Source organism: Talpa occidentalis, unplaced genomic scaffold (genome assembly GCF_014898055.3).
Source record: "Talpa occidentalis isolate TD23 unplaced genomic scaffold, MPIMG_talOcc4v2.1 talOcc4.16, whole genome shotgun sequence".
In the NCBI taxonomy this organism is placed as follows: Eukaryota; Metazoa; Chordata; class Mammalia; order Eulipotyphla; family Talpidae; genus Talpa; species Talpa occidentalis.
The window spans coordinates 5,903,006-5,929,493 of NW_023601653.1; the positions used below are offsets into that span (position 1 = coordinate 5,903,006).

At 59.9% G+C, this 26,488-nt stretch overlaps 1 protein-coding gene and 1 non-coding gene across 2 annotated transcripts; both read left to right on the forward strand.

Moving 5' to 3' along the window:
• Positions 1–390: 390 nt before the first annotated feature.
• On the forward strand, positions 391–23,560 carry CARD10 (caspase recruitment domain family member 10). Its single transcript, XM_037513616.1, has 20 exons — positions 391–659; positions 1,383–1,520; positions 2,940–3,265; positions 6,668–6,859; positions 7,714–7,869; positions 8,398–8,523; positions 9,536–9,727; positions 11,195–11,329; positions 11,654–11,769; positions 12,602–12,630; positions 13,077–13,197; positions 17,497–17,656; positions 18,027–18,138; positions 18,923–19,166; positions 19,309–19,378; positions 20,237–20,339; positions 21,699–21,857; positions 21,939–22,054; positions 22,382–22,494; positions 22,649–23,560. Exons 1-20 carry the CDS (start codon positions 425–427, stop codon positions 22,881–22,883), a joined length of 3,078 nt encoding a protein of 1,025 aa, XP_037369513.1. The 5' UTR covers positions 391–424; the 3' UTR covers positions 22,884–23,560.
• LOC119248517 (small nucleolar RNA U13) lies at positions 3,710–3,813 on the forward strand. Its single transcript, XR_005125948.1, has one exon. It is a non-coding gene; the product is annotated as a small nucleolar RNA U13 (small nucleolar RNA).
• Positions 23,561–26,488: the final 2,928 nt, after the last annotated feature.

Consider the following 26,488-nt stretch of genomic DNA (forward strand, 5'->3'; position numbering starts at 1 on the left):
CGGAGCCGGGCCGGGAGCCGGCGGGAAACAGGAAGCGGGGGGAGGCGCCCGGACGGCCGGGAGGCAGGGCGCGCGGGCGGCGGGGCGGCTGGACGCGCGGCCCGGGCCGGGGCGGCGATGTGGGGAGACCCGGGCAGCCCGGGTGGCCGCGGGGCCGGGGGCGGAGCCGGGGGCGCCGGGGACACCACCCCCTGCGCCGGCGGAGCCGACGCCCCAGCGCGGACCCGGGCGCCCGAGGCGGCGGCGGCCCGCGGGGTGAGTCTCGGGGCGCGGGCCGGTCGCCCGACGGCGGGCGGGGGGTCCGGCGCCCAGGCCGGCAGGCCCCGCGGGCGACGCCCCGACGTGGGCTCGGCCGCTCCCAGCGCCGCGGGCGCCCCTCCCGACCCCCGCGCCCCTCTCGCCCGCAGACCCCGAGGACGCGGCCATGCCGGGCGGGGCCGAGGCCGGGGAGGCCGAGGAGGACGCGGGGGCCGGCTCCGGCTCCGAGGCGGAGGAGGACGCGCTGTGGGAGCGGATTGAGGGCGTCCGGCACCGCCTGACGCGCGCGCTGAACCCGGCCAAGCTCACGCCGTACCTGCGCCAGTGCAGGGTCATCGACGAGCAGGACGAGGAGGAGGTGCTGAGCACCTACCGCTTCCCGTGCCGCGCCAACCGCACCGGTGAGCCGCGCGCCCGGCCCGCGCGCCCGGCCCCCGAGGGCTCCCCGGGCCGCGGGCGCCCCACCGCGCCGGGGCAGCTGCGCGCGTCGTCCGCCCCCGCGTCCGGGGTCCAGGGCGCCCGCGCCTGGGGCTCGTCGGTTATCGGGATTTTCTCCCACTTCCCCGGGCCACGTTAGAGCAGGGGGGGTGCTGCCCAGGGCCGCCCCGGCCGGCGACCCCCTGCGCAGAGCCGGGTACTTGTCCGCTTCCCGGTGCCCTCTGACCCCTCCGTTCTCCACGCAGGCCTCGGAGAGTCTTTTCCCTGGAGCTTAAGATGCAGCTGGGCTCCCCTCTGCCGCAGGGTGTGACTTTGAACCAGAGCCCACAAAGAGATGAGGGGCCCGGGGTGGGAATTCAGGCGCTGGCCAGTGGGAGAGGTGTCTTACTTTGCATCTGGGGAGAGAGGGGGTGTCTCTGTGCCACAGGGCTCTTGCTGACCCTGCGCCCCTGTGTGTGTGTGGAGGAGAGGGCGGCGGGCAGGGGCTCGGGACCTGTTGAAGTACAGTTGCCACAGGGCATCTGGCGCTCCTGCCTTGACAGGCGGGCTCTCTCCCCGGATGTGTGTCTCAACTGCTCAAAAATCTGGGGAACTGGGCCCTGGAGCATCAGGTGGAAGGGAGGGGAGGGGCCGGGCACTGGGGGAGCTGTTGTCACTTAACCCTGGGGCACCCGGTCACTCCCCAGGGCGCCTCATGGACATCTTACGCTGCCGTGGCAAGAGGGGCTACGAGGCGTTTCTGGAAGCCCTGGAGTTCTACTACCCCGAGCACTTCACGCTGTTGACTGGCCAGGAACCTGCCCAGCGCTGCTCCATGATCCTTGGTGAGCGGGTGCCACCACCCCGAGACCCCTGCACGTCTTCCTGACACCGGCCCTGTCAGAGAGCCACTCCTGTGAACCTTGCTGAACAGATGGGGAAACTGAGGCCAAGAGTGAGCTGAAGCATTTTGCTCAGAGCCCCACAAGAAAGCTGAGGGTGGGGCCTGGATTCTAGTCCACGTAGTCCCAGTTTAGAGCTCACACACGTAACATGCCTCCTTCCTCTCAGACTGCTCAGATGTGCCCGCATCAGGCAGAAGGGGGCTGGCAGTCCCTAGTGTGAAAGCTCAGATGCACCTCGTGCTTGTAGATTATAAAAATAGAAGGTCTGTAGGTCTTTCTTCAGCTCTGCTCTGCTGCAGGCACTCTGGAGCTAGAACTTTTTCTTTGCATTCACCCCCCGCCCCCAACACGATCGTCCTGTCCATGGGATTTTGCTTTTCCTCAGGACAACTGATTTCAGTGATTCTTCCACGTCTGTGTACTTACTTTAATGTTCATTAGGTAGGTCATGTCGTAGGTCACTTAGCTGGTCTCCACGGGATGGACATTAACTTATGCGGGACGTCACTGATGCTGCTGGGCACATCTTTTCCATGAGTGTCTTTTTGTAAATGGGTATTAAGGGGAGAGGTCCTGAGAAGTAAAATTTCTCAAAGAATATGTGTATTTTCAGTGTTAAAGCAACACGTGCACCACCACAGGGTATGAGTGCCCATTTGACTGTATCTTCGTGAATCCTGGGTATCATTTAAATATTTTTTTTGCCAGTCTGCTCTATCACTAATAACATGTCACAGTTTTGAGTTTGGACTGCATTGAGAGAGCCTACCAGGTAGAAAAGCTTGAGCAAGTGTCTTGACCTTTCTGGTGTCTTAATTTTTCTGACTTTAAAATGGATACAAGAATAGTACCTACCTTTTGGTGTTGTCGTGAAGAGGAAGTAGATTATTGTGTGTATCAGGCACAGAGATTACTATGTGTATCAGGCACAGGCTGACACTAGTGGCTACTACTATTAATATTGCTGGTGAGCTGGAGTTATTTTCTTATGTTGCTTAGATGCTTTTGTTTGGGATTTGACTATTGATAGTTTTTATTTAGTTGTTCATCTTATTTATTTGTAGGCGCTCTTTCTATATTGTGACTCTGAGTCTTTGTTCTATTGTTTTCCCACTCTTACCTTTCAGCTTTGTTACCTCTGTCATGTTTCAGACGAGGAAACTTTTATATGGATTTGTCCATCTTTTCTCTTGTAGTTCTGGTTTTTGCACCTTGTTTAGGAAGGCCTTCTCTACCCCCAAAATTATAAAACATATTCTAGAATTTCCTGTAGTGTTCTTATGGGTTGGGTTTCTCTGTGCAGTCTGCAGTCCTCGATTTTATTGGTCTGAACTGACTTTTCTCTCTTCTGCCCTGCAGATGAGGAGGGGCCGGAGGGCCTGACCCAGTTCCTGATGACAGAGGTGCGGCGGCTGCGGGAGGCTCGGAAGAGCCAGCTGCAGCGGGAGCAGCAGCTGCAGGCCCGGGGCAGGGCGCTGGAGGAGGAGCGGGCAGGGCTGGAGCAGCGGCTGCGGGAGCAGCAGCAGGCACAGGAGCGCTGCCAGCGGCTCCGTGAGGACTGGGAGGCCAACAGCCTGGAGCTGCTGCGCCTCAAGGACGAGAACTACATGATCGCCATGCGCCTGGCGCAGCTCAGCGAGGAGAAGAACTCCGCGGTGCTGCGCAGCCGTGACCTGCAGCTGGCGGTAGGGAGATGCGGGCAGAGTGACAAGGGGCATCTTGTGCAAAGAGTGGTGATAGTGTGGGCCCAGCCCCCGCCCCTGCCCCGCTCTGGGGGTGGGTTTCTCATCTGTGATCCGGGGAGGTGGACGGCACTTATTTTACTGCCTTAAGATTGTTCTCAACTGGCGGGCGATTTTGCGCCCCAAACATTTGGCGATGTCTGGAAAGAGGAATTTGGTTGTCTAGCATCTAGTGCGGAGGCTGCTGCCCCACACCCTGCAGCCCCCACAACCGACCAGCAAGCGTGGACATGTGCGGCGTCTGGCAGTCGGTGCAGACAGCCGGTGTCGTCCGCAGCCGTCGCTGCTGTGGTTGTTAAGAGCCACCCGTGTCATACTATCTAGTCCCACTAAGGTATCCCGGACCAGGTTCTTGTTTGGAAATACACACTTAGGATTTGATTGTGGATCCTTTTCCGGTTCATAAGCGTGATGATTGGGTGCTCACGCGGCTGTGTGAGATGTGCCTCCCTCAAACCTTGTTACGACGTCGGCACATTACCCTTCTGACGTGAAAAAAAAAAAAAAAAAAAAAAAAAAAAAAAAAATTAAAAAAAAAAAAAAAAAAAAAAAAAAAGGATTTGATTGTGAAGAGACTGGCTTGTGCCCCTGAGGCTGGAAAATACGCAGCCTGGATTTGCACCAGGCCCTCCTGACACGGGTACTGCCCCCCCCGCCCCGCCCCTGCTGTTATGCCTGCTCCCCATCCAACTGAAACCTCCCCCGTCCTCTCTAGCAGCCAGAGAGGCCCCACCTCTTACAGCGGAGAAACCTAGCCTCACTTTCTTGTTGGACTTAGCATGTGGGGAGAACTGGTTTTACAGCCCGGAGTTGTACTGAGGATTTAAGGAGCTAAGGCTTGTTGAGGATTTCTGAATGCCGTGGTGGCGTGCGCAGTAGGCTCGCTCCAGCCAGACTGTGAGGTTCCCTGGAGGTGGGGCAGGTTCTAACTGTGGGATTCAGAGTCACCCTGACCCCATGAGCTGGGCCTTGACTGCGGGATTGCAGCGCTGACGGATTCCCTGGGGACAACAGGTGGCACGTGGAGGCTGTATGTGTGGGTGCGCAGGCGTGTCGGAGCCTGTGGCTGTGCATGCCGGAGGGCTGGTGTTGGGGCAACCGGTCCTGATCAGGGGCAGTGAGGCCACAGGTTGGCCAGCCCTGCCTTGAGGTGTAGGTGGCCAGTTGGAAGGTGTGAGGTGACCAAGGGCTGTTGTCTGGGCCCTGCTTGGTGTTTGGCGTAAGTCGGGCTGTCTGGACCTGCAGACCGGCAGCACGCAGGGCGAATGTGTCTCCGGCAGGCGCCTCTTTGGCCTTGGGAGGCCACGGTGAGGATGATAAGACAACGGTATAGCCTAGCCCTCTGATCCCCAGGCAGTCCTCCCTGCTTGCCTTTCATAGGATGGGGTAACATTACCACCCCAACCTATGGATGAGGAAACTGAGGCACAGAAATTGGTTCCACCCCTTTTCCAGGGACCCCAAGATTGAGGCATTCCTGACTTTGCTCTTGGCACTTCTGGGGTGATGTGGGCGGCAGGTGGGGTGCTGGGTGCCCTCCCTCCACCTGTGACCTCTCCTGAAGGGGATGTGAGAAGGTCTTGGAAGAAAGGGCTTTGCTGCCCAGTGGTACTGGGCTCGTTTTCCCTTGGGTTGGGGGTGGCGGTGAATTGCGTCCTGGAAGTGGTGGGTGTGTGCATGCGACTGGGAAGTTCGTAGGACCCTCTGGGGTCTCCAGGGATGGGGAGGGGTGAAGAAGAAGCATTGGAGGGGCCTTTGGGTGCCCGCAGATTAGCTGCAGGTGCACCTAGTCTGGCCACCTAGGGGGCCAGTATCTGCCTCTAGGCACAGCGACTGCTTTCTCCCAGGTTAAGGGCTAAAGGCTGTGGTTGAGTGAATAAGGTTTTCCTTAAACGTAGCTGCCATAAACTTGCCGTAACTTTTGGGACCATTTCTGCCTCCCCATTAACAAAGGCACCGCAGACGGAGCTGAGCAGAAGGCTGCTGCTGCCGGGCGGCAGCTCAGGACCCCTCCCGTGTGGACAGGTGCTGGTGGCTGTGATTTAATACTGTGTTTTATAAGGTGCAAATTTAATGAGCTGTTATTTCTAAGCAACATAAACTTAAGGGACGAACGCTATAATTTTGTGCAAAGTGAGCTTGTTCGCCAGGATTAAATGCATCCGTATCTCCTGGCGTTGGGAGCCTCCAGGTGCTTGTCCCCTGGGCTCAGCGGGGAGCCGGCTGGGGCAGGGCAGGCGGCCCTGGTGTGTGGCTGTGGTTTGCTGGCGAGTGACCACGCCTGCCCCTGTAGCAAGCTGCCTCTGGCGGCTCACAAAGCATGTTTTGTGAGGGCAAAGGAATGCGAGAGTCATTAATTTCTTTCTGGGTCCCTTGCGGAGGAGTGGACTGTTAATTCATGCATCTGCTTGACCCAGGCCCAGAGCCTTGTATGCATGTGCGCACGTTCTTGTGTGTGTGGGGGGGTGGGGGTGAGGAGTTGCCAGGCTGGGCTCTGAAGGGTAGGGGGCTGCAAGTCATTTCCCAAGAGAGGCCAGGGCACTCGACGGGCACCAGATGCTGGCAGGCCCGAATGCAGAACCAGAGGTTGCTGTGACCTTTTCCCGGCAGTGACTTCATCTTGTGGCGGGCCACCTGCTGCTCTTGTCACTGTCTAGCCACCTCAGACCCCGTGTGAACTGGGAAAGCAGCTCCTGCTGTGTGCATGTGTGATCCAGCAAACCGGCCCTGCAGCTCTGCGGTCACTCTCAGCCAGGCAGCCATCACTCAGGCAGCCACTCTCCAGCCCGGGCCAGCTGGCACAGGTCCCCCAGCTGGCGATAGGCTGGACTCTGGATTAAAACTGTGAAGATGGCCACTGCTACACTCCTGGCAGTTTCAGGATCTCTGCCGACCCATTTTGTTTGATTCTAACAACGACTTTGGGAGGCAGGGGTGGAGTCAGGGATGGAGTGGGCCCATTTTATTGATGAGGAGATTGAGACACAGAGAGAGTCTGACTTGCCAAGGCCATGCTGAGCTAGAGGCAGACGGGCCCAGCCCCTGACTCCCTCTGTCCTTGCCCCGTCTACCTCCTCCCCCATCAGGCTATGACTGGACTCCGTGGCTGACACCCAGTATCCGAACTTGGGGACCTGGGGGTGTGCCGTTGCACTGTAGCACATCAGCCTGCAGGCCCTTGAAGAGAATTACCCTTGGACGGTGGCCTTGGCCTTGCTGCCCCCTTTCTTCCTTGTCCCTTCGTATACAAGACCAGGGAGGACCCGGGCTCAGGCGCCACAAGGAATCAGAGGCCCCGGGTGGTCAGCAGGGCCTCTCCCTGATGACCCATGTCTTGGGCCCCAGGTGGATCAGCTCAAGCTCAAGGTGAGTCGGCTGGAGGAGGAGTGCTCCCTGCTGCGAAGGGCCAAGGGGCCGCTCCCTGCGGCCGACGAGAAGGAGAAGGAGCTGGACAATGCGGACCTGGTCTCGGAGCTTCGTGCGGAGAACCAGCGGCTCCTGACATCCCTGCAGGAGCTGCAAGAGGGGCTGCAGCAGGTAGGAGGGCTGTCCCAGGTGGGGTTAGCCCCCCTGCTGGTCCCTGGGCCTCCCGAGCATGGAGAGTGGAGCATTCTAGAAGCCAGCTCTGATAGGAGGGCCCTTAGAGCCCCGCTCTCCCTGCGGTCTGGGGTCTGTGGGTGGCCCCAGGATGTCTCAGAACTTCCTGAAACCTAATTTTGGTGTAGGCATTTTTTGGGGAGAGAGCCCCCAGATTTCCTTGAACTTGTAGAGTCTGTGACCCTGAAAGGTTGAGACCCGGAGGTCTGGGTGGCCCTGGGGCCGGCTTGGTCTTGTGGGGGGTTGGTGACAGCGTGTCTGTCTCTGGTGATTGCTCCACACAGGAAGTGGGGGATGGGAGTCAAGGCCCTGGTGTACTTCATAGGGTGGGGGGTGCCAGGCCGGGGCGTGGCTTAGGGGCTGGATGTTGGGCCTGGGCCTAGCTCAACCCCTGTGAAGACCCCTTGTCCAAGGGGTAGGAATGGGCCTTGGAAACAGGGAATGGGCCTTGGAAACAGCCACCATCTGTTGTCCTGGGCCGCGGGTGGGGGCCGGAGCAAGAGAGCTGGCCTGGTTCTTGTTTAGGAGTCAGATGCTGGCTGAATTTCTCTGAGCCTGCTCATCCCCTTACCTCATCTGCACCCCAGATGTTTCCTGGAGGGTGGGCAGGACTGCTGGGCCCACACCCACTCTACATGTGGAGAAACTGAGGTCCAGAGAGGTCAAGGCCCTTGGCCAGGGTGGTTGAGCTAGTGGGTTGGGTCTGGAAGCCGAGGGCTGCGTGTCCACCCACCCCCCGATTTAAGGTAGGCCTAGGGCCAGAGTCTGAGAGAGCCCTGAACTCTGATCTCCAGGAGGCCAGCCGGCCAGGGGCCCCCGGCTCGGAGCGCATTCTCCTGGACATTCTGGAGCACGACTGGCGGGAGGCGCAGGACAGCAGGCAGGAGCTGTGCCAGAAGCTGAACGCTGTGCAGGGGGAGCTGCAGTGGGCGGAGGAGCTGCGGGACAAGGTCCGGCCCCTGCCCCCATCCCACCCGCTCCTGCCTGCCCTGCCCCTCCTAGGCCACAGCCTGTTCCTGGGGAGGGGGTGGGCTCAGCCTGTGGACTCAGCCACCTGCTCCGAAGGCTGCTGGGCGCCTTGTTAGGAGCTGCAGACATTCCTCCCAAAATTGATTGAGCTATGTCAGGGAACAGCAAAGGCCTCTGCTCGGTGGAGGGTCCATTCTAGTAGGAGACAAACCGTGCCTAGTCCGAGTTATGCGCTGGCAGGAGGACGAGCAGGGCACAGGAACAGGTGCTGCTGAAGTGGGGGGCCAAAGTCGGCTGTTTTATGTCCATATTACAGCCTAGGCACCAAGGCCAGGGAGGTAAAGTCGGAGGACTAGACCACCCAGCTTGGGAGGTGGGCACTTGGCATCTGGGCTCGGGCCGGTCTGACTGCAGAGCCCAGCCTCTCCCCCACCCCTTAGGGCACCTGCTGGCTAGTATTGCTGGTGCCAGCCGGGTCTGACCAGTACCTTCCACCCTGCCTGCCTCAGTACCTGCAGGAGATGGAGGACCTGCGGCTGAAGCACCGCACGCTGCAGAAGGACTGCGACCTGTACAAGCACCGCATGGCCACCGTGCTGGCCCAGCTGGAGGAGATCGAGAAGGAGCGGGACCAGGTGAGCTAGCCTGTCATGCCCACAGCCCCGGCTGGGCCTCTGGTTCCTGAGCAGGGGCAGACAGCAGGGTGGGGCTAGGGTGGTGGAAAGGAGACTTTCAAAGTGCTCGGATTGGTTGAGGCTGGGGCAGGTTGGCCAGGAGGTGGGCCGCTTGGCACCTGGCCCCTTGAACGCACCTGGCTCACCTGAGCTCCTGGCCAGTTAGGAAAGTTGGTCTCTGCACCATTATTTCTGAACCCCATGTTCTCTGTGTCTCAAGCACGAGGCCTGCACAGGGGAAATACCTAGAAATATGTACTGATGAAGAAATTCTTAACAGGCCTGGCTTCCTGGCCCTGGGCACCACGACCCTCCTCTCCTGAGGTTGTGGTTAGGCCGAGGACCCCAAGCCTGTTCTGCACCCCTGGCTCTCCTTGAGTGAGGCCCCCCATGCAAGGGGGAGCTCCTAGAGGAGTTGCACGGGCCTTAGGATCCCCTGGTGGGCTGGATGAGGATGCAGATGACCAGGTGGTCTGGGGGTGGGAGCTGAATCTATACATCAGAGGCAGTGGGCAGCAGGTCCAGGGCATAGGCCCCACCCTCGGGGTCCCAGGTCTTCACTGTGGGGAAAAGTGCTTTGGTTGCCAGGGGCTGGTTTTGAATCCAGGCTCCCCCACTCGCCGGGCTGCTGTGGAAAAGCCCTGGCACACTGTAGGTTTCACAGGAGCGTCAAGTCATTCTTGGGAAGTGGGACCAGCTTGGACTCTGCAACCAGACGGCCTGGCTTTGAGACCCGCTCTGTCTCTGGGGCTGGGCTCGCTGGCAGGACAATGAGAACACCTGGTGTGGGGATTCTGTGTGAAAATGAAATGCGTGGTGTCTAGCAGCAGGCCAGGCACCCAGGAAGAGCTTCATTCATGTTAAGCAATGAGCCTGCTGCTGCTCGTCCTCATCTGAGAGGGGGACATGGGCCCAGCTGAGCTGGGGACTCCTTCGGCTGCTGGCACCAGCGCCCTCCTGCTCGCTCCCCCAGGCCATCCAGTGCCGCGACCGGGTCCAGCTGCAGTACTCCCAGAGCCTCATCGAGAAGGACCAGTACCGCAAGCAGGTGCGCGGCCTGGAGGCCCAGCGGGATGAGCTGCTGACCACGCTCACCAGCCTGGAGGGTGCCAAGGCCCTGCTGGAGATGCAGCTGCAGCGGGCCCAGGGCAGCTCCTGCCTCAAGGTGAGCAGGTCCTGGTGGAATGAGGGGCCCTGGTGGGAGCTTTTGGCCAACGTGGGTACACGTGGGGTCTGGTGGGACACTTCAGGTATGGGTGGGGACACGGACGACCAGCAGGAGGTCTCGGCAGGGAGTGGGAGCGTGCAGGACCAGAGGGGAGCCTGACAGAGCCACTGGGAGCCCCAGCCCGGCTGGGAGGTGTGGGGTTATGGCAGAAAGTGTGGGTCCTGCTGGAGCTGTCCCCTGCTGGTCTTGGAGGGAGCTCGTGGCCAGGGTGGAGAATGTGCATGTCTAGGGGGAGCCCCGAGCTGGGGTGGCTGTGGTTGGTGTACCAGACAATGGGACTGGAGCACGTGGGCGCTGAGTCTTGGGGGTGCTCCCGGGACACAAAGAAGAGTTTGAAGCCTGCCTCTGTATACACTTGGAATGTGCAGCGTGTCGTAAAAGCCTCTCAGCGATCAGCTAGTCCAATTCCCTCATTGTGCAGAGCCCAGAAAGGGTCAGGTGTTTGCCCAAGGTCACATAGCCAGCTGCATTGGGCCAGGCCTCAGACCCCCTAGTGAAGCAGATACCAGTCCCCGGCTGTTGCCGGGAACTTTGTCTTTTCCTGTTGGGTTTGCCCGAAGATGATCAGGCATTGGCTGCACTGGAACTTGGAGGAACAGGACAGAAGAGGCGCGACCTGTGGCTTCTTGCTTTTACCGCCCGCTGCCCCCACCCCTGCTCCCGCCGTGTCTATTATGCTCTTAGGAGCAACAAAGCCCTGATCTTGGCCCCCTCTACTCTGGTTCTCAATCTTTTAATTCCTGGAATCTATCAAACTTCAGTTTGAGGGCTTTGGCATGTACTTTTTTTTTTTTTTAAAGATTTTTTTTATTTATGCATAGAAGAACTGGGGTACAGGCCAGAGGTGAGTGGGGGAAGTGAGAGGATTCACCAGAGACAGAGTGGGGGGCAGACTGACTGAAATACACTGCTGAGGGGAGCAGCAGGAGAGACAGGAGAGGTCTGCCGCGCCATGTGGGTAGCTCCCTGGTCGGGGATTGAACTTGTGCTGCAGAGGCTGCGGAGAGCTTCATAGTGCTGAGACTTAACCCCTGCGCCACCAGGGAGGCCCTGCACATACTGTTCCATCTGCCTAGATCACCCTGTCCAAGTTTATCTACTTGGTATCTACTTCTTGAGTTCTCAGCCCAAACACCACTTTCTCTCGAGAGCGCTCTGAGGCCCCGGCTGGGGCCTTTGAAGGCTACCCCTGCGCTGGGCACCTTCCTTCCTGTTCTAGCAGCTCGGGGTCATTTCCTTCCTCCATCTGCTCATTTACTTTGTCCCCTTGGGGCCGTGAGCTGCATGAGGCCAGGGATCCGACCCTTCCCGCTGTGGGCGTCTCCTGGCACACGGTGGGCGATCATCAGATGACCCCGGCTGACCCTGGCCCAGCACCGCTGACCTCTTCCCCTCCTCTCCCAGGCCTGTGCCTCCTCCCACTCGTTGTGCTCCAACCTCAGCAGTACTTGGAGCCTGAGCGAGTTCCCTTCCCCGCTGGGAGGCCCGGATGCCGCCGGGGAGGCAGCCATCATGGGGGGATTGGAGCCCCACACCTCGGTAAGATACTTGCTGTGCCCCGAATGCGGGGGAGGCTACTGATCCTAGAATCACCAGCACGGTCAGCGTCCAGGCTGCCGATGCCTCCGTTTCCCGTGAGGACCTGAGGCCCACGAGGCTCAGCGCTTTCTTAGCACCCCCAGAGCCATCTCCGCCCCACAGCTGCCTGTGCCCGAGACCTGGGTGCCAGTCACTTGTTGCCAACTTGCAGAGCCCACTCCTGCCCTCTGGGCCCCCGCTGCCCTCTGTGGGACGACGGTAGCTAGGAGCTCTGAGGTGTGGGTGGTGCAGCGGGCGTGACCTAGGCCTTGTCTGGGGTTGCAGGAGGAGGCGAGGGACAGTGAGAAGGAGATCAACCGTCTCTCTATCCTGCCCTTCCCCCCGAGCGCCGGCTCCATCCTCCGCCGGCAGCGTGAGGAGGACCCTGCACCCCCTAAGAGGTAAACAGTCTGGGGAGAAATCGGTGAGGGGCCATGGGGGCAGGATGGCTATTTCCTGAGAAACAGCCACATTCCAGAATTCCTGATGTCAGAGTCAGGCCTGGTGTCACCTCCCAGACTGCCGGGAACTCTGTGGCTGGAGCTCTGGAAGCCACGTCCCCCGAGACATAGGTGGCTGAGGTCAGGGGTTTCCACAAACCCGACAGGCAGAGTCGGTTCAGCCTGAGCTGAGCACCCTGTCGGGACAGTCACTGGAGCAGGTCAGGCTGCAGAGATGATCACCAGGGAGAAGCCAGGGTGGCTCAGGGCTGGGGCGCAGAGAATATCTCAAGGGGTATGGGCCTTGGGCAAGAAAGCTGGGCCAGCTTCCTGGCATCAGACATCTCCGCTGGTGCCAAGACCAGGGCAGGGGCTGTCCCCCTCTTGCTTTCTGTCCCCTATCCCGGCTCTCCCCTGTGAGTTACTTCCCTATGAGCCGCTGGGCACGGGCAGCCTGCTGGCACGTGTGTATCCGCCACGCTGGGGCGGGTGGCGCGGTCGTGGTCTGGACGGGGAGGTGGACTAGGGCCACGAGCCACCCAGGTGGAAAGTGAGGGTGGGGGTTGGGGGAAGGCTCCCAGGATGGGTGGCACTAAAGGACCAGCCAGGGCATTCTCGGAGCGGACATGGGGCACAGGCCAGATGGGGCTGTCTGCCTCGTGCTGGGGCTGCGGGGGTCCAGCCTGAGTCTGCAGCGGGGCTGCGGGCACGTTTGGTGGCATGCGGGCAGGAGGAGGGAGGGGGCCAGCGCCCACTGTGCTCAGCCCTGCCCCTCCGCCCGCTCTCTGTCCAGGTCCTTCAGCAGCATGTCGGACATCACAGGTAATAGCCTGGGGCTCCGAGGGAAGGGCCCGCCCCAGGGGTGGCTTTTCTGCCCACCTGAACTCTGTGCTGCCTGCTCTGCCCCTGGCCTGTGACCCTCTCCCAGCCCCCCCGCCCATGTCCCTGCCCCAGCAGGAGGCTCTGCTCGGGAGGCTCCTGGGGGTGTTTGTGCACCCTGGTTGCTCCTGGATCTGCTCTGTGGGGCTCCTCCTTGTTCCTGGCCTGCCTTCCACCCTCCCCTGGGAAACTGAGGGGTCACCCGGTGGCCCAGCCCAGCTCTGAACCCAGTGGATTCATCATGTTCTTGGGACCTCAGAGCTCCCTGAAATTCAGGTCTCTGGATCCTGGGCCTGGGTGGGGGTGGGGGAGACTCAATGCCTCCTCATGGGCCCTGGCCCCCCCGTTTCTCAGTCTAGCATTCCTGAACCCCACTCCTCCTCCCCCAGGGAGCGTGACCCTTAAGCCCTGGTCCCCCGGCCTTTCCTCGTCCTCGTCCTCCGACAGCGTGTGGCCTTTGGGAAAGCCGGACAGCTTCTTGGCCAGGGGCTGTGCCCTGGATCTCAACAGGTACTGCAGCTGCTCAGGGCAGGTGGGACTGGGGGAGCCGGGCGGGTCCCAGATTCCTGGAAAGAGGGTGCAGGGGGAGGCGGGAGGAAACAGTGGCTAAGCCTTTGCCTTGGGCAACTGTCAGAAGAACAAGGTTTTTATTTTTATTTTTTTTAAGATTTATTTATTTATATAAACAAGAGCTGGGGTGAGCCAGAGGTGTGGGGTTGAGAGGACTCACCAGAGACAGAGTGGGGAGCAGAGCAGGCGGATCTACTGAAACACACTGCTGAGGGGAGCAGTGGGCGAGACAGGAGAGGTCTGCTGCGCCATGTGGGTAGCTCCCTGGCCGGGGATAGAACTTGTGCTGCAGAGGCTGCAGATAGCTTCATAGTGCTGAGACTTAACTCCTGCGCCAACAGGGAGGCCCAGAACAAGGTTTTTAAATACAGGCAAACTTTGGATTCAAATCCTATTACCACCATTTATCTTCCATGTGGCTTGGGCTGCTCCCTCCACAACCTGGGCCTGTTTCCTCATGGGTTGCAAGCGACTCATGTCAGTAAAGTACCCAGCTTTGCCAGGTATGTAGCAGATGCTCTGTAGGTAGCAGTTGTTCTTTGGACCGATGCCCCGCTCACCTGACTTTGTGACTCTGACCCTCTGGCAGGACCCTGCCGCCTAGCAAAGCTTGGAGCTGTGGGCTGGTGGGGCCACCGCTGGAGCCCCCGCAGCTGGACTGATCGGTCAGCTCCCTGTGCACTGCAGGCGGGCGGTGTGCTGTTAGTGGCCAGGGTTCAAACTTGCCTGTGGATCTTAGGAGGGGCTGGTAGTGGGGGGGGTCACACTGAGAATGTGGCCTTTGAACTCAGCTGTGGGAGAGAGCAGGTGGGGAGGGCGGCTGGGGAGGGCGAGGGCAGAGGCTGTCCAGGAATTAGCGGCGTTGGGTAGTGTCAGCAGCAAGGCGGGGAGGGGCTCCAGGGGAAGCGGGGGGGGGGGGGAGGGGGGGGAGGGGGGGGGGAAAGCTGAGGCTGGGCCCTGCCACAGCAGGCTTGGTGAGTCAGGCTAGGAATGTGTGGACTTTGGCGTGTGCTCTCTGGAAACCTGGGAGGGTTGAGCTATTACTAAATGCAAGGCCAGCTGCAAAGCTGCCTTATAGCATTCTCTCTGTTCTGGGAGAGGCATTGTGAGGGTTAAACTTGTTCTGTAGAGGAGGAAACTAAGGCTCAGAGAGGTTAAGCGACTTGCCAGAGGTCGCAAAGCCAGGAAGTGCCAGGGCCAAGGTCCACAGAGCCCTGTTCAGATGTGGGTTTTGGAAAGGGTGTAAGAAGCACTGGATATCAGAGTGGGAATGTGGGGGCTGCTGGACCCAGAGGTCAGGTCACATAGGACATCAGGGCGGAGCAGGGCCAGGGGCCTCCTGCCTCCTGGGGCCAGGTCCCTGCCCCCACTTGCACCCCCGGCAGTGGGCTGATGTGACATTGTTTCTTCCCTGTGCAGGACGTGCTTCTGGGGGACGGGGCGGAGGCGCCTCCCTTCCTGCCTGCCTCGGCCCTTCCTCCGGCTCAGGCCTGACGCAGGGGTCCTGGCTGCCGTCCAGGGGGTACGGGATGTGGCAGAGGCAGCAGGAGCCTCTGGCCCAGCCCCTGCCTGGGCCCCAGGATCACGTGGGGCCACCTCTGCCGCCTACCCCCTTTTTGTGGAGGAGGGAGAGGGTGAAGAACACAGATGGGGTGGGGACGGGTGGTGGACAGAAAGAGAGAGGTGGTCAGATGACCAGAGAGGGACATGAAGCATGGAGGGTAGTGTTCCGCTCAATGGGGGAAGAAACGACTTTGGGGCTGAAATCCCAGCTTGGTCACTTGCAACTTGGGGGCAAGTCAATTTCAAATGCTCGGGGTTCCTGCTCTGTGAAATGGGGTCGCAATATTGCTGGTGCCCTGGGGGCCTTGTGAGGGTCCCGGATTCTAGCCAGAGTGCTTAGAACTGTCCTGGCTCTTAGTGGGTGGTCAACATGTGTGCTCTCAGCCTCATGGCTGCCCGGTTCTCCCAGGAGACCTGTAGGGCTGGTACAGATGAGGAAAAGGAGGCCCAGAAAGTCAGGACTTTGTCGTAAGGCTATATAGGTGGTAGAGTTGGGGATTCCCGTTGCATTCCTTCTGTTTAAGCTGCTTTTAATCTCATGTTCCTGTCGAGGACTCGGTACTGGCTGGACCTTTTCAGACCCCTGGTCTCCCTTGGCCTGCTCAGCTCTAGGTCCTTTGGGCAGGGTGGTGGATCACGGACAGTGGGAGTGGTGGGACAGGCCAAAGGGTGGACGGACAGATAAACAGACTGGGTGACAGCGAGGGAGAGCCGAAGAGGGTGCTGAGCTGGGAGATGTCAGGGTGCTGTCTCCCTTATATAGACAGCATCTAATTTGTGTGGCATGTTTTACCTTCCAGGGCAGTGTTCTGGGAACTTCCTGAGTTCTAAGTCATTAGTCGTGCAACTAGCAAGCTGGAGATGGGGGGTGCTGAGGACCAGAGGTTAAGCAGCCAGGCTGTCTGGCCCCAGAGTTCCTGCTGGCTTTTCCACACCACTTTTCTCAAAGTCTTGTCCGAAAGCTATAGACCTCACGCATGCCTGAAACAGAGAGTCATGAGACAATAGTGGGCTTTACTTAGGGGGAGGCAGGCTGATGTTTTCCATTTCATTCCATTAAAATAGCAGTGCCGGTGGGACCCAGGTAATTTCACAGCCCACCCGGGCAGGCCCGGGGCCGTCTACTTCCACCTGTCTCTGTGCTATCTGGACGTTCATCTGATCTTCACACCTAGTGAGCGAGCTGGACGCCGTGGTAGTCTTTGCTTCATGGACAGTTACCCGGAAGCAGCTAACTCTCTCCCCTGGCCAGGCCACAGTAACCACTAATACTTGGCTTGGAGTGGACTGTGTGGCTCCAGCCGTCCAGCCACTGGGCAGCACGGCCAGGCCCAGCTTCAGGGGTCCCAGCTCTCCCTATTCCATGCTGCCCGGATGCAGCCAGAATCTCCCGGGCTGAAGGGAGCCTGCGAAGCAGCGCTGATGCCTATGTACCCATGTCTAGCCCAGCCCCTTGGAGCCGGCTCTCTGTTTTGACTGAGACAGGCCCCGGGGGCCAAAGTGCTGCGCTCTGCCTGGGCGCTGGCTGCGTGAAGGTCCTTGCAGCCTGGCCCACCCCAGGCTGCCAGCAGGGGGCAGTGTGGTTGTGTGTATACTGTGGCAGCCAGGGTGGGTGGGGAGATGAATGGACGCCTGGGCTCTGCCTGCACCCCTTCTTCAGCTGAGGCACACCCACTGACCCTGGCCTCTCCCCTTCCCGATACCACAGCCCGAGAGTCATAGAAGAGATTCCGGTCAGTTTTCTCTGAGCCCAGCCCCACAGCCTCACCAGTCCCCATCAGGAACAGGCAGAGTCCTGCCAGGTGGGGGATCTTGGTGACTTTGTCTAGCCACCAGTGGCTCCCACTGCCCATGAAATCAAGGCTGGCCGCCTCCATTCCGTGCCCCCCATAGGCTGACTCTAACCCGCCCTTTCCGGGAGCTGTTTCCCAGGATGTTAAATTAGTTAATTAGGGCACAGAGCTTCGCCTGGTGTCTGGCACATGGGAAGCACCCATAAGTGTTTGCTGCTATTATTATTGATGTTGTTATTCCTTCTTCCACACATCCTGTATTCTGTCCTCCACACCTCTGCATGGCAGCCCTGCAGCCCGCAGCACCACCTCCTCCCTGCCTGTCCCTGAAGCTCGGCCATGGCTTCCTCGGGAAGCTTCTCTCCTCTGCTCGCTGTAGCCTCTCATCCATGTTGTGTCCCAGTAGAGGCTCCTGCCTAGGCTGTGAGCACAGCGAGCTTTCACCAGGCACCTACTGTGTGCCTTTCATCAGGCACCTACTATGTGCCACACACAGCATTCCCTGCTAGGGGTCGAGGTGAACACGACGGCAGGCTGGTTCTCAGGGTGTTCTTTTTGATGGAGGAGACACAGGGAAATGCAGCCCCACTCGGGGTGTAGCGGGTGCACTCTGGCAGCAGCTCTGTCCCCCGAGGCCAAGGATCTGGGAGGGAGAGGGCCCTTTTGACCTGAGCTTTGAAGGGTGAGCAGAATTTGTGAGACAGAGAAGGAGGGAGAAGGACATTCCGGGCAGTGGGCACAGCAGGTGTGATGGCCCTTGGGGCAGGGCTAGGGTGGGGCAGTCATGGCATACTTGGGGAGTAACTGCGGTCCCCCAAGAATGTCGGCCTTAACCAACATACTGCCTGGGACTCAAATTCCTATCTTCTTTCTCCCTTCTCAGGTCTCTGGCCATCCGAGTGTCCCGCAGGAGCCCCCCTGGGGGGCCTGAGCCCCAGGACAAGGGCCCAGATGGCCTGTCATTCCTGGGGGACAGCTGGGCCGGGCCTGGGGTGCAGAGCGTGCTCTCCGGGCCTGGGTCTGCCAGGGCGGAGTCACGGGAGGTGAGACTCCTCCCCTTGCACGTGGGGGGCGGAGTCAGTGTTTTTTATTTTTAGCTGAGCGCCCTCTGATTGGTGATCTGGGTCACTGGGTGGAGTTTCTGGGGATAGGCCGGCCCTAAGTGAGATATGATTGGGCAGGACCTGGGAGGTGGGGCGGGCCAGATCCCCGCCCTTAGACGTGGGCAGACCCCCCTGGGCCAGGCTCCTTGCAGTGGTGTTGAGGGAGCAGGCTCTGAGGGGGCGGGCGTCCTGTGCGGTGGTCATCTGAGCTACGGGTCAGGGTCACCCCCACCCCGGTCTTCTTCCAGCCCCAGGGCTGTTCTGCCCTCGGAAGCTCACTTCTTTCTCTCCCTGCCTGGGTTTCTCCCAGCCAAGGGTGGAGGCTGCAGGCCTGGAGGGGGCAGGCCTGGAAGGAGAGGCCCAGCAGAGAACCTTGCCCTGGACACAGGTGTCCACACTCCCCTTCTTGATCGACTCTAAAGGTAAGTCTGGCCTGAGAGGAGGGACTGTGAACTCCTGCAGGTCAGCTCTGCAAGGTCAGAGCCGAGGACCCAAGACCGGGCTCATCCGGTCCATGGTGTGGGTGGGACGACCAGGGTCTGGGGGGAGCCTTCCTACTCCGGGCAGCACCCTCCCTCCTGAGATGCTGTCTCCCTACACGTTGTATATTCTGTGCCTGTCCTTTAGTGAGCAGTTTACGGTGAGAGACAATCCAGAGCCCGTGGTGCGAGTCCTGGCTCTGTCCCTAGTGGACTTGGTGACCTTGGACAAGTCTCCGTCCTCTCTGGGCCTCAGACACTCACATTTTTTTTTTGACTGTCAGGAAAATTGCTTTGTTAAGGTGAATCAAAGACAGAAATAGCACGAAATCATTAAGGCGATCATTAGGATGCCTGTAATGACCACGATGTAGGTAGAGAAGGCAGTTTTATCCACAGTAAACAGCACAGCGTTATGCGGGTAATTGATCCCACTGAAACCATGTGAAAACATGACAGGAACTGTTCTTACCTGGACTTTTTCGATGCCTCCTAATGATATTTCCTTTAATGATTCATGATTGTATGGACATATATTAGATACATGATAGGATGGTGATTATTTTTCTGCTTGGTATCATACGTCCCCTGGCTTTTTCAAACACCTTCCCGACTCCGGCTCTCAGTTTAAGAAGAGGAAGGTGGGTGTTGTCAGGCCGCAAGAGGCCCTGGCTGACGTCACCTCCTCCGCTTGTCCTCCGTGCTGTCCCCCGCCCTGTCCACCCAGCCTGCCAGTCCTTCCATGAGGCCCTCGACACGTGGGCGAAGGGGCCAGGCACCGAGCCCTTCTACATCCGAGCCAACCTCACCCTGCCTGAGCGGGCAGACCCCCACGCCCTGTGCGTGAAAGCCCAGGAGATCCTGCGGCTGGTGGACCCGGCGTACAAGCGGCGGCAGGAGTGGTTCTGCACACGGGTGGACCCCCTCACGCTGCGGGACCTGGATCGGGGCACCGTGCCCAATTATCAGAGGTGATGCAGCGCCTGGAGGAGGGCACACTGGAGCTGGGATCAGGATGGGGCTGTCTCCCTCCTGCTGTCCCTCACCATCCTCTGGGACCGGATGGGGGGCTGGGAGCCTATGAATGCATGACATGACTCTTCCCCCCAACAGAGCCCAGCAGCTCCTAGAAGTTCAAGAGAAATGTCTGACCTCTAGCCGGCACCGAGGGCCTCGCAGTAATGTGAGCAGTGCGGGGTACCAAGGGTGGGCTCTGAAGAGGGAAGCGACAGGCAGCCCTGTGCTCCTTCACTGGGGTGTAGTTGATCATCAACTTTGTGCCTAGCAAACAAAAGCACAGCAGGGCTCACTGCCAGGATGGTTGAGATGCTTAAATGAGAGCTCTGTGCTTAGGAGCATGCCTGGCACACACTGAACCCTTGGCAGTGACAGCAGTCACATCCCCTTTTCTGGTTTCTGGATAAGGACCGGGCAGGGCAATCCCCGCTCCTGTGCCCTGGACAAAGAGGTTGCTAACTCGAGATCAAAGCGGGCTTGAGAGCGTGGGCTCTGGAGTCAGACTGCTTGAACTTGAATCCCAGCTCTGTGACCTTGGATGGCACCTGACTCTGCCTTGAAGCTCTGTTTCCTCATCTGTAAAATGGGGGGAGTCACAATGCCTGCTTTGGGGACAGTAGAGGCTTCCGTGAGCTCCTGCACATCCGGGGCCTAGTTAATGTGTTACGTTGTAGGGGACGAGACCTGGCAGCTACTAGTTTCATGGGTGTTGTCATCGCTGATTTCCTTAACCTTCCCAGCTGGGGCCACATTATGGAGTCATTGGAGAAGAGCCCAAATTATGTCTCTTATGTGACATTAGGTTCCTCTGGTTCCTGGGCCTCAGTTTCCCCACCTGTAAAATGGCTGTAGACCCGAGACTTTCTAGCTCTCACTGCCTCTGACAGGCTCGCCCCCGGGCCTGTAGGGATGGTTGCCCTGGCCTGCCTTGGGGACGGTGCTAGGCTGGGGTTGGGGGGCAGGACAGGGTCTGTTGGGGGAGGGAGGTCTTGTGCTGACTGAGTTTTCCCTCCCCATCTCCCAGCTGAAGAAGCGGGCCCTGGACCAGCTGCGGCTGGTAAAACCTAAGCATGTAGGGAGTCCTGCTGGGGATCCCCCAGAACAGCTGCTGCTGGAGCCCTGCTCAGGTGAGTGCAAGGTGCAAAGGAGCTTCCTGCACACTCACCAGGCCTGTGTGTGCTTGGCTTTGGCAGTTCCTTTGGAGGGATCCGGTGTGGAATGGGCCCAGGCCTGGGTCCTGCGAGGCAAAGGCCCCCCTGGGATGTGGGCTTTCAGGCCTGGTACGGGAGGTGCATGGACACAAGTGTGATTGCAGCTCTATGTGAGTTTGGGGCACACCTGAGTGGAGGCCTGTTCTGTCGGGCAGAACGGTTATCACTGTGCTTCTTTATGTGTGGTGGGGGCTGGTGCCAGGAGGACCCCAGAGAGGGTTCCTAGAGGCACCCGCTTCCAGGGTGCTGCTTCTAGGGTGAGGTCTTGGGTCAGAGCAGGACGAAGGGGCTGGGGAGCCCATGTGAGGGAGTAGCAGCTCTGAGGGGCGAGGATCAGAAGGTGGTTAGCGGAGATCTTGGAAGGGAGAGTGTGTGAACTGGGGTCTTCAGGGGCCAGAGGAGTTTGTTCTAGGCAGGAGGCACAGTCTGGGCAGAGGCACAGGGGCATGGCCGTGCATGGGTGTGTTTTGAGGGCAGTGAGGACAACATGTGGGTATCCAGCTCTGGTGTGCTTGTGCTTGGCCCAGGGGACACAGTCCTCCCCACAAAAAATGATTGCCTAGTGAGTGGGGGATGCAGATGTCTGCCAGGCAGTAACACAGTGACACAGTGTGACGTATGATGGGGGAGAACTGGGTGCTGAGGGGCACGTGCCAGGGTCCTGCCAGGCGGGGGACCCGGGGATATAGGACCTGGGCTTGGAAGGGAGCGTGAGGGTTAGCTAGGTCAAGAGATGCAGGGGCAGGACTAGCCAGGCCGAGAGATACGGGTGTGGGGGTGCTGCCAGCGCGCCAGGGTGTGCAGAGGCCCAGTGGTTGGCGACAGCCGAAGGGAGCCCTGTGGAGCAGGATGAGTCTGCGCTGGGGCATGTGACTGGCCACGTCCCCAGCTCCGGGTCACCCATGTGGAGGATGTGGCTCTTTCCCGGAGAGCCGTGAGAAATCATTGGCAAGTTTAGAGCAGGGGAGTTAGAGCATCTGGGTGTAGTTTTAAAACTTCTTCTCCAGCTGCTAAGTGGGAGTGGCCTGTTGGGGTGCGGGTGAGCAGAGTGTATGAGCGGAGCCCGCTGCTGTCATCCCAGCTCGGAGGGCGCGGCAGCCCTGCTGTGTGTGTGTGTGCATGTGTGTGTACAAGCCGCAGGGAAACTTAGGGAGGGAAGAAAGATGGGGGGCTTGAGAGGAGGTGAGGGGGCTTAGGCCATCCTAGGAAAGAGGAGCTGGGGTCCGGCCTGCACTCTCATCTCTTGCACACTTGCCCCTCCCCCTGTCACTACAGAGCCAGAGCGCAGCCTCAAGCCCTACAGCCTGGTGCAGCCGCTGCTCGTGTCCACACTGCGGCCCGTGGTGCTCTTGCCCGAGTGCCTGGCGCCCCGGCTCATCCGCAACCTGCTGGACCTGCCCAGCTCCCGGCTGGACTTCCAAGTGTGCCCCGCGGGTGAGCCTGCGCGCTGGGAAGGGCAGGGCTGGTGGTACCCGGGGAAGTCAGGCCCACTGGCCCTCTGTTCCTCTGTTGCAGAAAGTCTCGCTGGGGAGGACCAGGGCACATCCTCGGCTCCCGGAGCCCCCAAGGCCCAGCCTGCGACCCCTGGCCTGGGCAGCAGGATCCGGGCCATCCAGGAATCTGTCGGGAAGGTAGGCACTGGGGCAGGGGCTGCTGCGATAGGTGGGCTGCAGCAGGTGACCTGTCATGGGACCCTTGAGTTCTCTGACATCTCACAGATTCATCCTTGTTCTCAGACTCGCTCCTGGCCCAGGGGGTGGGGAGGGCCTAGGTGGCGGGCCGGAGGAGGACAGTCACTTACTTCTTCAGGTATCCTGCTTTCCCCTCCTGCCCTCCCTCCGTGCAAGTGCCCTCTGGATGGGGAAGCAGGAACCTGTAGGAGGCTGGGCCCAGGGGCCGGGCAGGGAGTTGAGTGTTGCTGGGCCAGGAGTAAAATGTGGCTTTGACCCCCCGAGAAGAAGCACTGCCTTTTGGAGCTGGGCGCGCGGGGCGTGAGGGAGCTGGTCCAGAACGAGATCTACCCCATCGTCATCCACGTGGAGGTGACCGAGAAGAACGTCCGGGAAGTGAGGTGCGGTGGCGTGGACGGCGGGACCCCACGCTTCCGCCTGGCTGTCTCTCTTTCCTCTCTTCGTCTCCTCCCTCTCGCTGGCCTCTCCCTCTGCTTTTCTGTCTCTCAGGGCATCCTTGCCCCCGCCCTTGACCGCTGCCCCCTCTCTCGGCAGGGGGCTGCTCGGCCGGCCCGGCTGGCGGGACTCGGAGCTGCTGCGCCAATGCCGCGGCTCGGAGCAGGTGCTCTGGGGGCTGCCCTGTTCCTGGGTGCAGGTGGCCGCCCACGCGTGGAGCCACTCGGAGGAGCTGGCCAAGGTGGTGCGCGGCCGCATCCTGCAGGAGCAGGCCCGCCTCGTGTGGGTGGAGCGAGGCAGCGGCAGAGGCGGCCACAGCAGCAGCGAGGCCTGAGGGGGCCCTCCTGACGTCGCCCATACTTCAGAAGCCACCGGAGCGGGGGCACCTGCTGTCTGCAGTGGCTCCTCGCGATCCTGAGCCTTCTCAGACTCTGGGACTGTTGGCCGTGGGGCCCGGCTCTGGCGCGCTCACGCCGGGGAGCCCGCGGGAGCCCCCAGTGCCGGAGCGTCCACTCTCCCTGTACTTGCTGCTCTGGGCCTCTGTGGCCCGCGTGTCTTCGTGTCCCCGGTCTCGGTGTCACCTGCTCGTCCACGTCCTCCTCGTGCCTCCTGGGGGGCATCTGGGTTCTCACCCGTGCCGGCTCACGTTCTGCCCCACCCTGCGTCCTCCCGGGTCCGCGTGATGCCCGCTGTCTGGCTGACACTTCCCGTGTGCACGTCCCCGCGGGGCACCCCCGGTCCATCTCCTCCCGTCTTCTCCCTGTGTCCACGGTTCTCGCCTGTGTACACGTCATCCTCCCCTCCTCCCCCACGACACCTGGGCACCGACGAGTGTGCCCGGTGAGCACACCCAGGACCATGTTCTCTCGGCGCCTGCTCCTCGCCCTGCCTCACCTCTTGGGGGGCCGGTGGGGAGGGGCCAGCTGCTGCGTCATCAGAATGTACAGCTCGTCAAGTTTTCAACGGGCTTTTTACACTCAGAAGCTGCACATGATGGAACATTAAAGTTTGTCATAGAAGCTGCTGGCTTCTGCTTGCTCGCTGCCTGGCCCGGTGCCCCCGCCCCTCCTCCCACTGGGCCCCACCCCAGCTCAGGCTGATACTACCTTTCAGGCTCCCCTCGCCCAAGGGGAGGGTCAGATTTCGCTCTTGACTCATCCCAGAGCCGCTCACCATCTGTGCCGGCATTACCTTACCTGCCCCAGAAAGACCGGAGGGCCCTGCAGATGGGCCACCCCTGCACTCAGCCCTGCCTGTGTCTGCTCATCAAAGGAGTATTTGCCAGAACAGGACTCAGAGGCCAGTGGGGCGTGGTCTTGGGCTTAAGGGGTCCAATTCGTGAGTCCAAGAAACCAAGAGCAAATTCCTCAGTGTGCAATCAGGCCCCTGAGACAGCTCTACCAGAGAGAGGACCTCCAGCGGGAGAAATCCAGGCAGGCTTACTGGAGGTGGTGCCACCTGGGACTCCTTTCTTCAAGGAGCATTTATTGGACCACTGTTCCGTTCTTGGTCCTTCTATGACTGTCCTCAGCTACAGGGATAAACGTGGGCAGGGCCCTGGGGGGCTTGAGAGGAGTGGGTATACTAGGGGTGGGGCATCCTCACGAGCAAAGGTTCAGAAGCAGAAAATGGACTGAGTTTGGCCACTCAAGGAGTCGAAGGAAATGGAACTGTGAAGTCCAAGTTAGGGGGTGGGGGCTGTCTATATCTTAGTGATCCTCAAAGCCTGGCTCAGACACCATTTCCCTGAAGTCTGCCTGATTCCCAGGCCCTTGGGACTTCTGGGCTAGGCCACCCTCCGCCTTGTGGTAGGATGCTGGCTCCCCGTGGATGGCTCTGGGCTCCCCAGTGTGGAGACCCCATCACTCTCATTTGGGTAGACACACCGCTGTGCACCTGGCCCCAGCTTGGTCTATGGAATAGTCTGCGAGAACCTGAGACTCTGGCCCAGTGGCTCTGCTGCTTTTGCCTGGGCCCAAATTCGGTGTCCTTTCCTTTGGGGGGAGGAGCCCTTTAGTCCTTTAATCCTCATCAAGTCTTATTTTTGCCCCCATTTTATAAATGATGAATGTTCAGAGAGGGGCAGTAACCTGCCTAGAGTCACATGGCTACTGAATGACCCAGTCAGGATCTGACCCTGGCCTGTGTAGCCAAAGCCTGGGATCATCCTGGGTGATGCCATTCTAAGAAGGCAGTCTGAGAAGGGGCTGGCCTGTGCTGGCCGGGATTCCAAAAGGCTGGCTTTTCTTGCCTCTCTCTCGGCAATGCTGATGCTTGCACCACAGCAGGCCCAGTTCAGTTCACCAACAATCTGGTGCTTCCTTGCGTTTAATTAACAAATATTTAGTCCCTACTAAGTGACAGGCACTGTTCTAAGCAAAGGGAATCCAGTAAATAAAAAGAAGAAATTCCTGGGCCTCCCCGGTGGCGCAGTGGTTGAGCGCTGGGTTGAAAAGCTGCCCGCAGCTTCTGCAGCGCCGGTTCAATCCCCGGCCGCTGGGCGAGGGTCCCACATGGCGCGCAGACCTCTCCTGCCGCCCGCTGCTCCCCTCAGCAGTGTACTTCGTCAGTCTGCCTGTTCTGTTCCCTGCTCTGTCTCTGGTGAATCCTCTCACCCTCCCGCACTTCTGACTGTACCCAGTGCTGGTATAAATAAAATAAAGACAGACAATAAATTAGTAAAATATACAGGATGTTGGATGATGAAAAGTGCTGTGGTGAGAACCTAGTAGAGAGGAGGGCCTGGCAAGGGTGGGCCTGGAGGGTGGGGCAGGAAAGGGGGGCGGAGAAGAGGGTTACAATTTAAATAAAGTAGCCCAGGAAGGCTTCATGGAGAAGGTGACATTTGTGTAAAGACCTGGCGATGATGGAGTGAGAGGTGGTATCTCAAGGAACAGCAATTGCGAAGGCCCTGAGGTCAGTACCTGGCCTGGCTGAGAACCCAGAGTGTTTACAGTGGCGGGAACAAGGGGACAGTAGCAGGAGGTGGGGTTGGGGTCAAGGGGCCCAGATCATACAAGGGCTTAAGGGCTGGTTTTTGTTTTCAGAGAGGTGGGAAGCAGTGCCGGGTTCTAGCAGAGGAGGCATGAGATGTGAGTGCCCTTGTGGTAGCTGGAGAGGGCCCTCTGTCCACTGGCTTGGCTGAGAGAGAGGCAGCTATAATAATTGCCAATGGAGATAGGGCAGGTGGGCCCCTGCTAGGCAGGTGCCCCCACTAGACAGGTGCCCCAGGGGGTCTCCTGGGCACCAGAGACCTAGGCCCCACCTCCTCTGCGGCTGACCTGCTCCTTCATCTCAGGCCATTCTGTGCTGCAGGTGCTCAGCTATACACCCAGCGGTGCTTCCAAAAAGCAGGCAGGAGGGACATCTGCAGTCCTGGGGAAGGGCCGTGGCAGAGGGGAGCAGGGTGCAAGAGGGGAGGGGGCAAAGCAAGGAGACAGCAGGCAGTCTCGAGTCCCCAAAGTGCAATCCTGGTGCTGAGGTGAAGACAGAGGAAGCCCGCAGAGTACTGTGGGAGCCTTCCCGGGAGGCTTCCTGGAGGAGGGACCACCAGGCCTGAGTTTAAGAGTCTTAATAGAATTAAGCCTGGCGGAGGGAGCATGGGTGGGGGAGCGGTTGGGAGAGCCTGGGGAGCAGGAACAGTGTGGGCACCAGTGGGAGGCCCCACGCGAGGACCCCACAGAAGAGCCGGGGTCGGCCGAGCGGAGCTGGTGGTCTCTGGGGACCAGGCAGGCTGGCGGGGCCCTCACTCCCCCCGGGCACGGAGGCTTTGCTGTTGCCCCCCAAGCCCCCGCAGCAGCTGCTCCCAGCGTTGTCCCTTCAGCGGCCGCCGCGCTCAGCCACTTCTGGGGCGCCCCGGGGCGGCCCCGCCCCTCGGGTTACGCCGGAGGCCGGGGCGGGGCTCGGAGCGGCGCGGCGGGGCTGGAGCAGCCGAGCAGG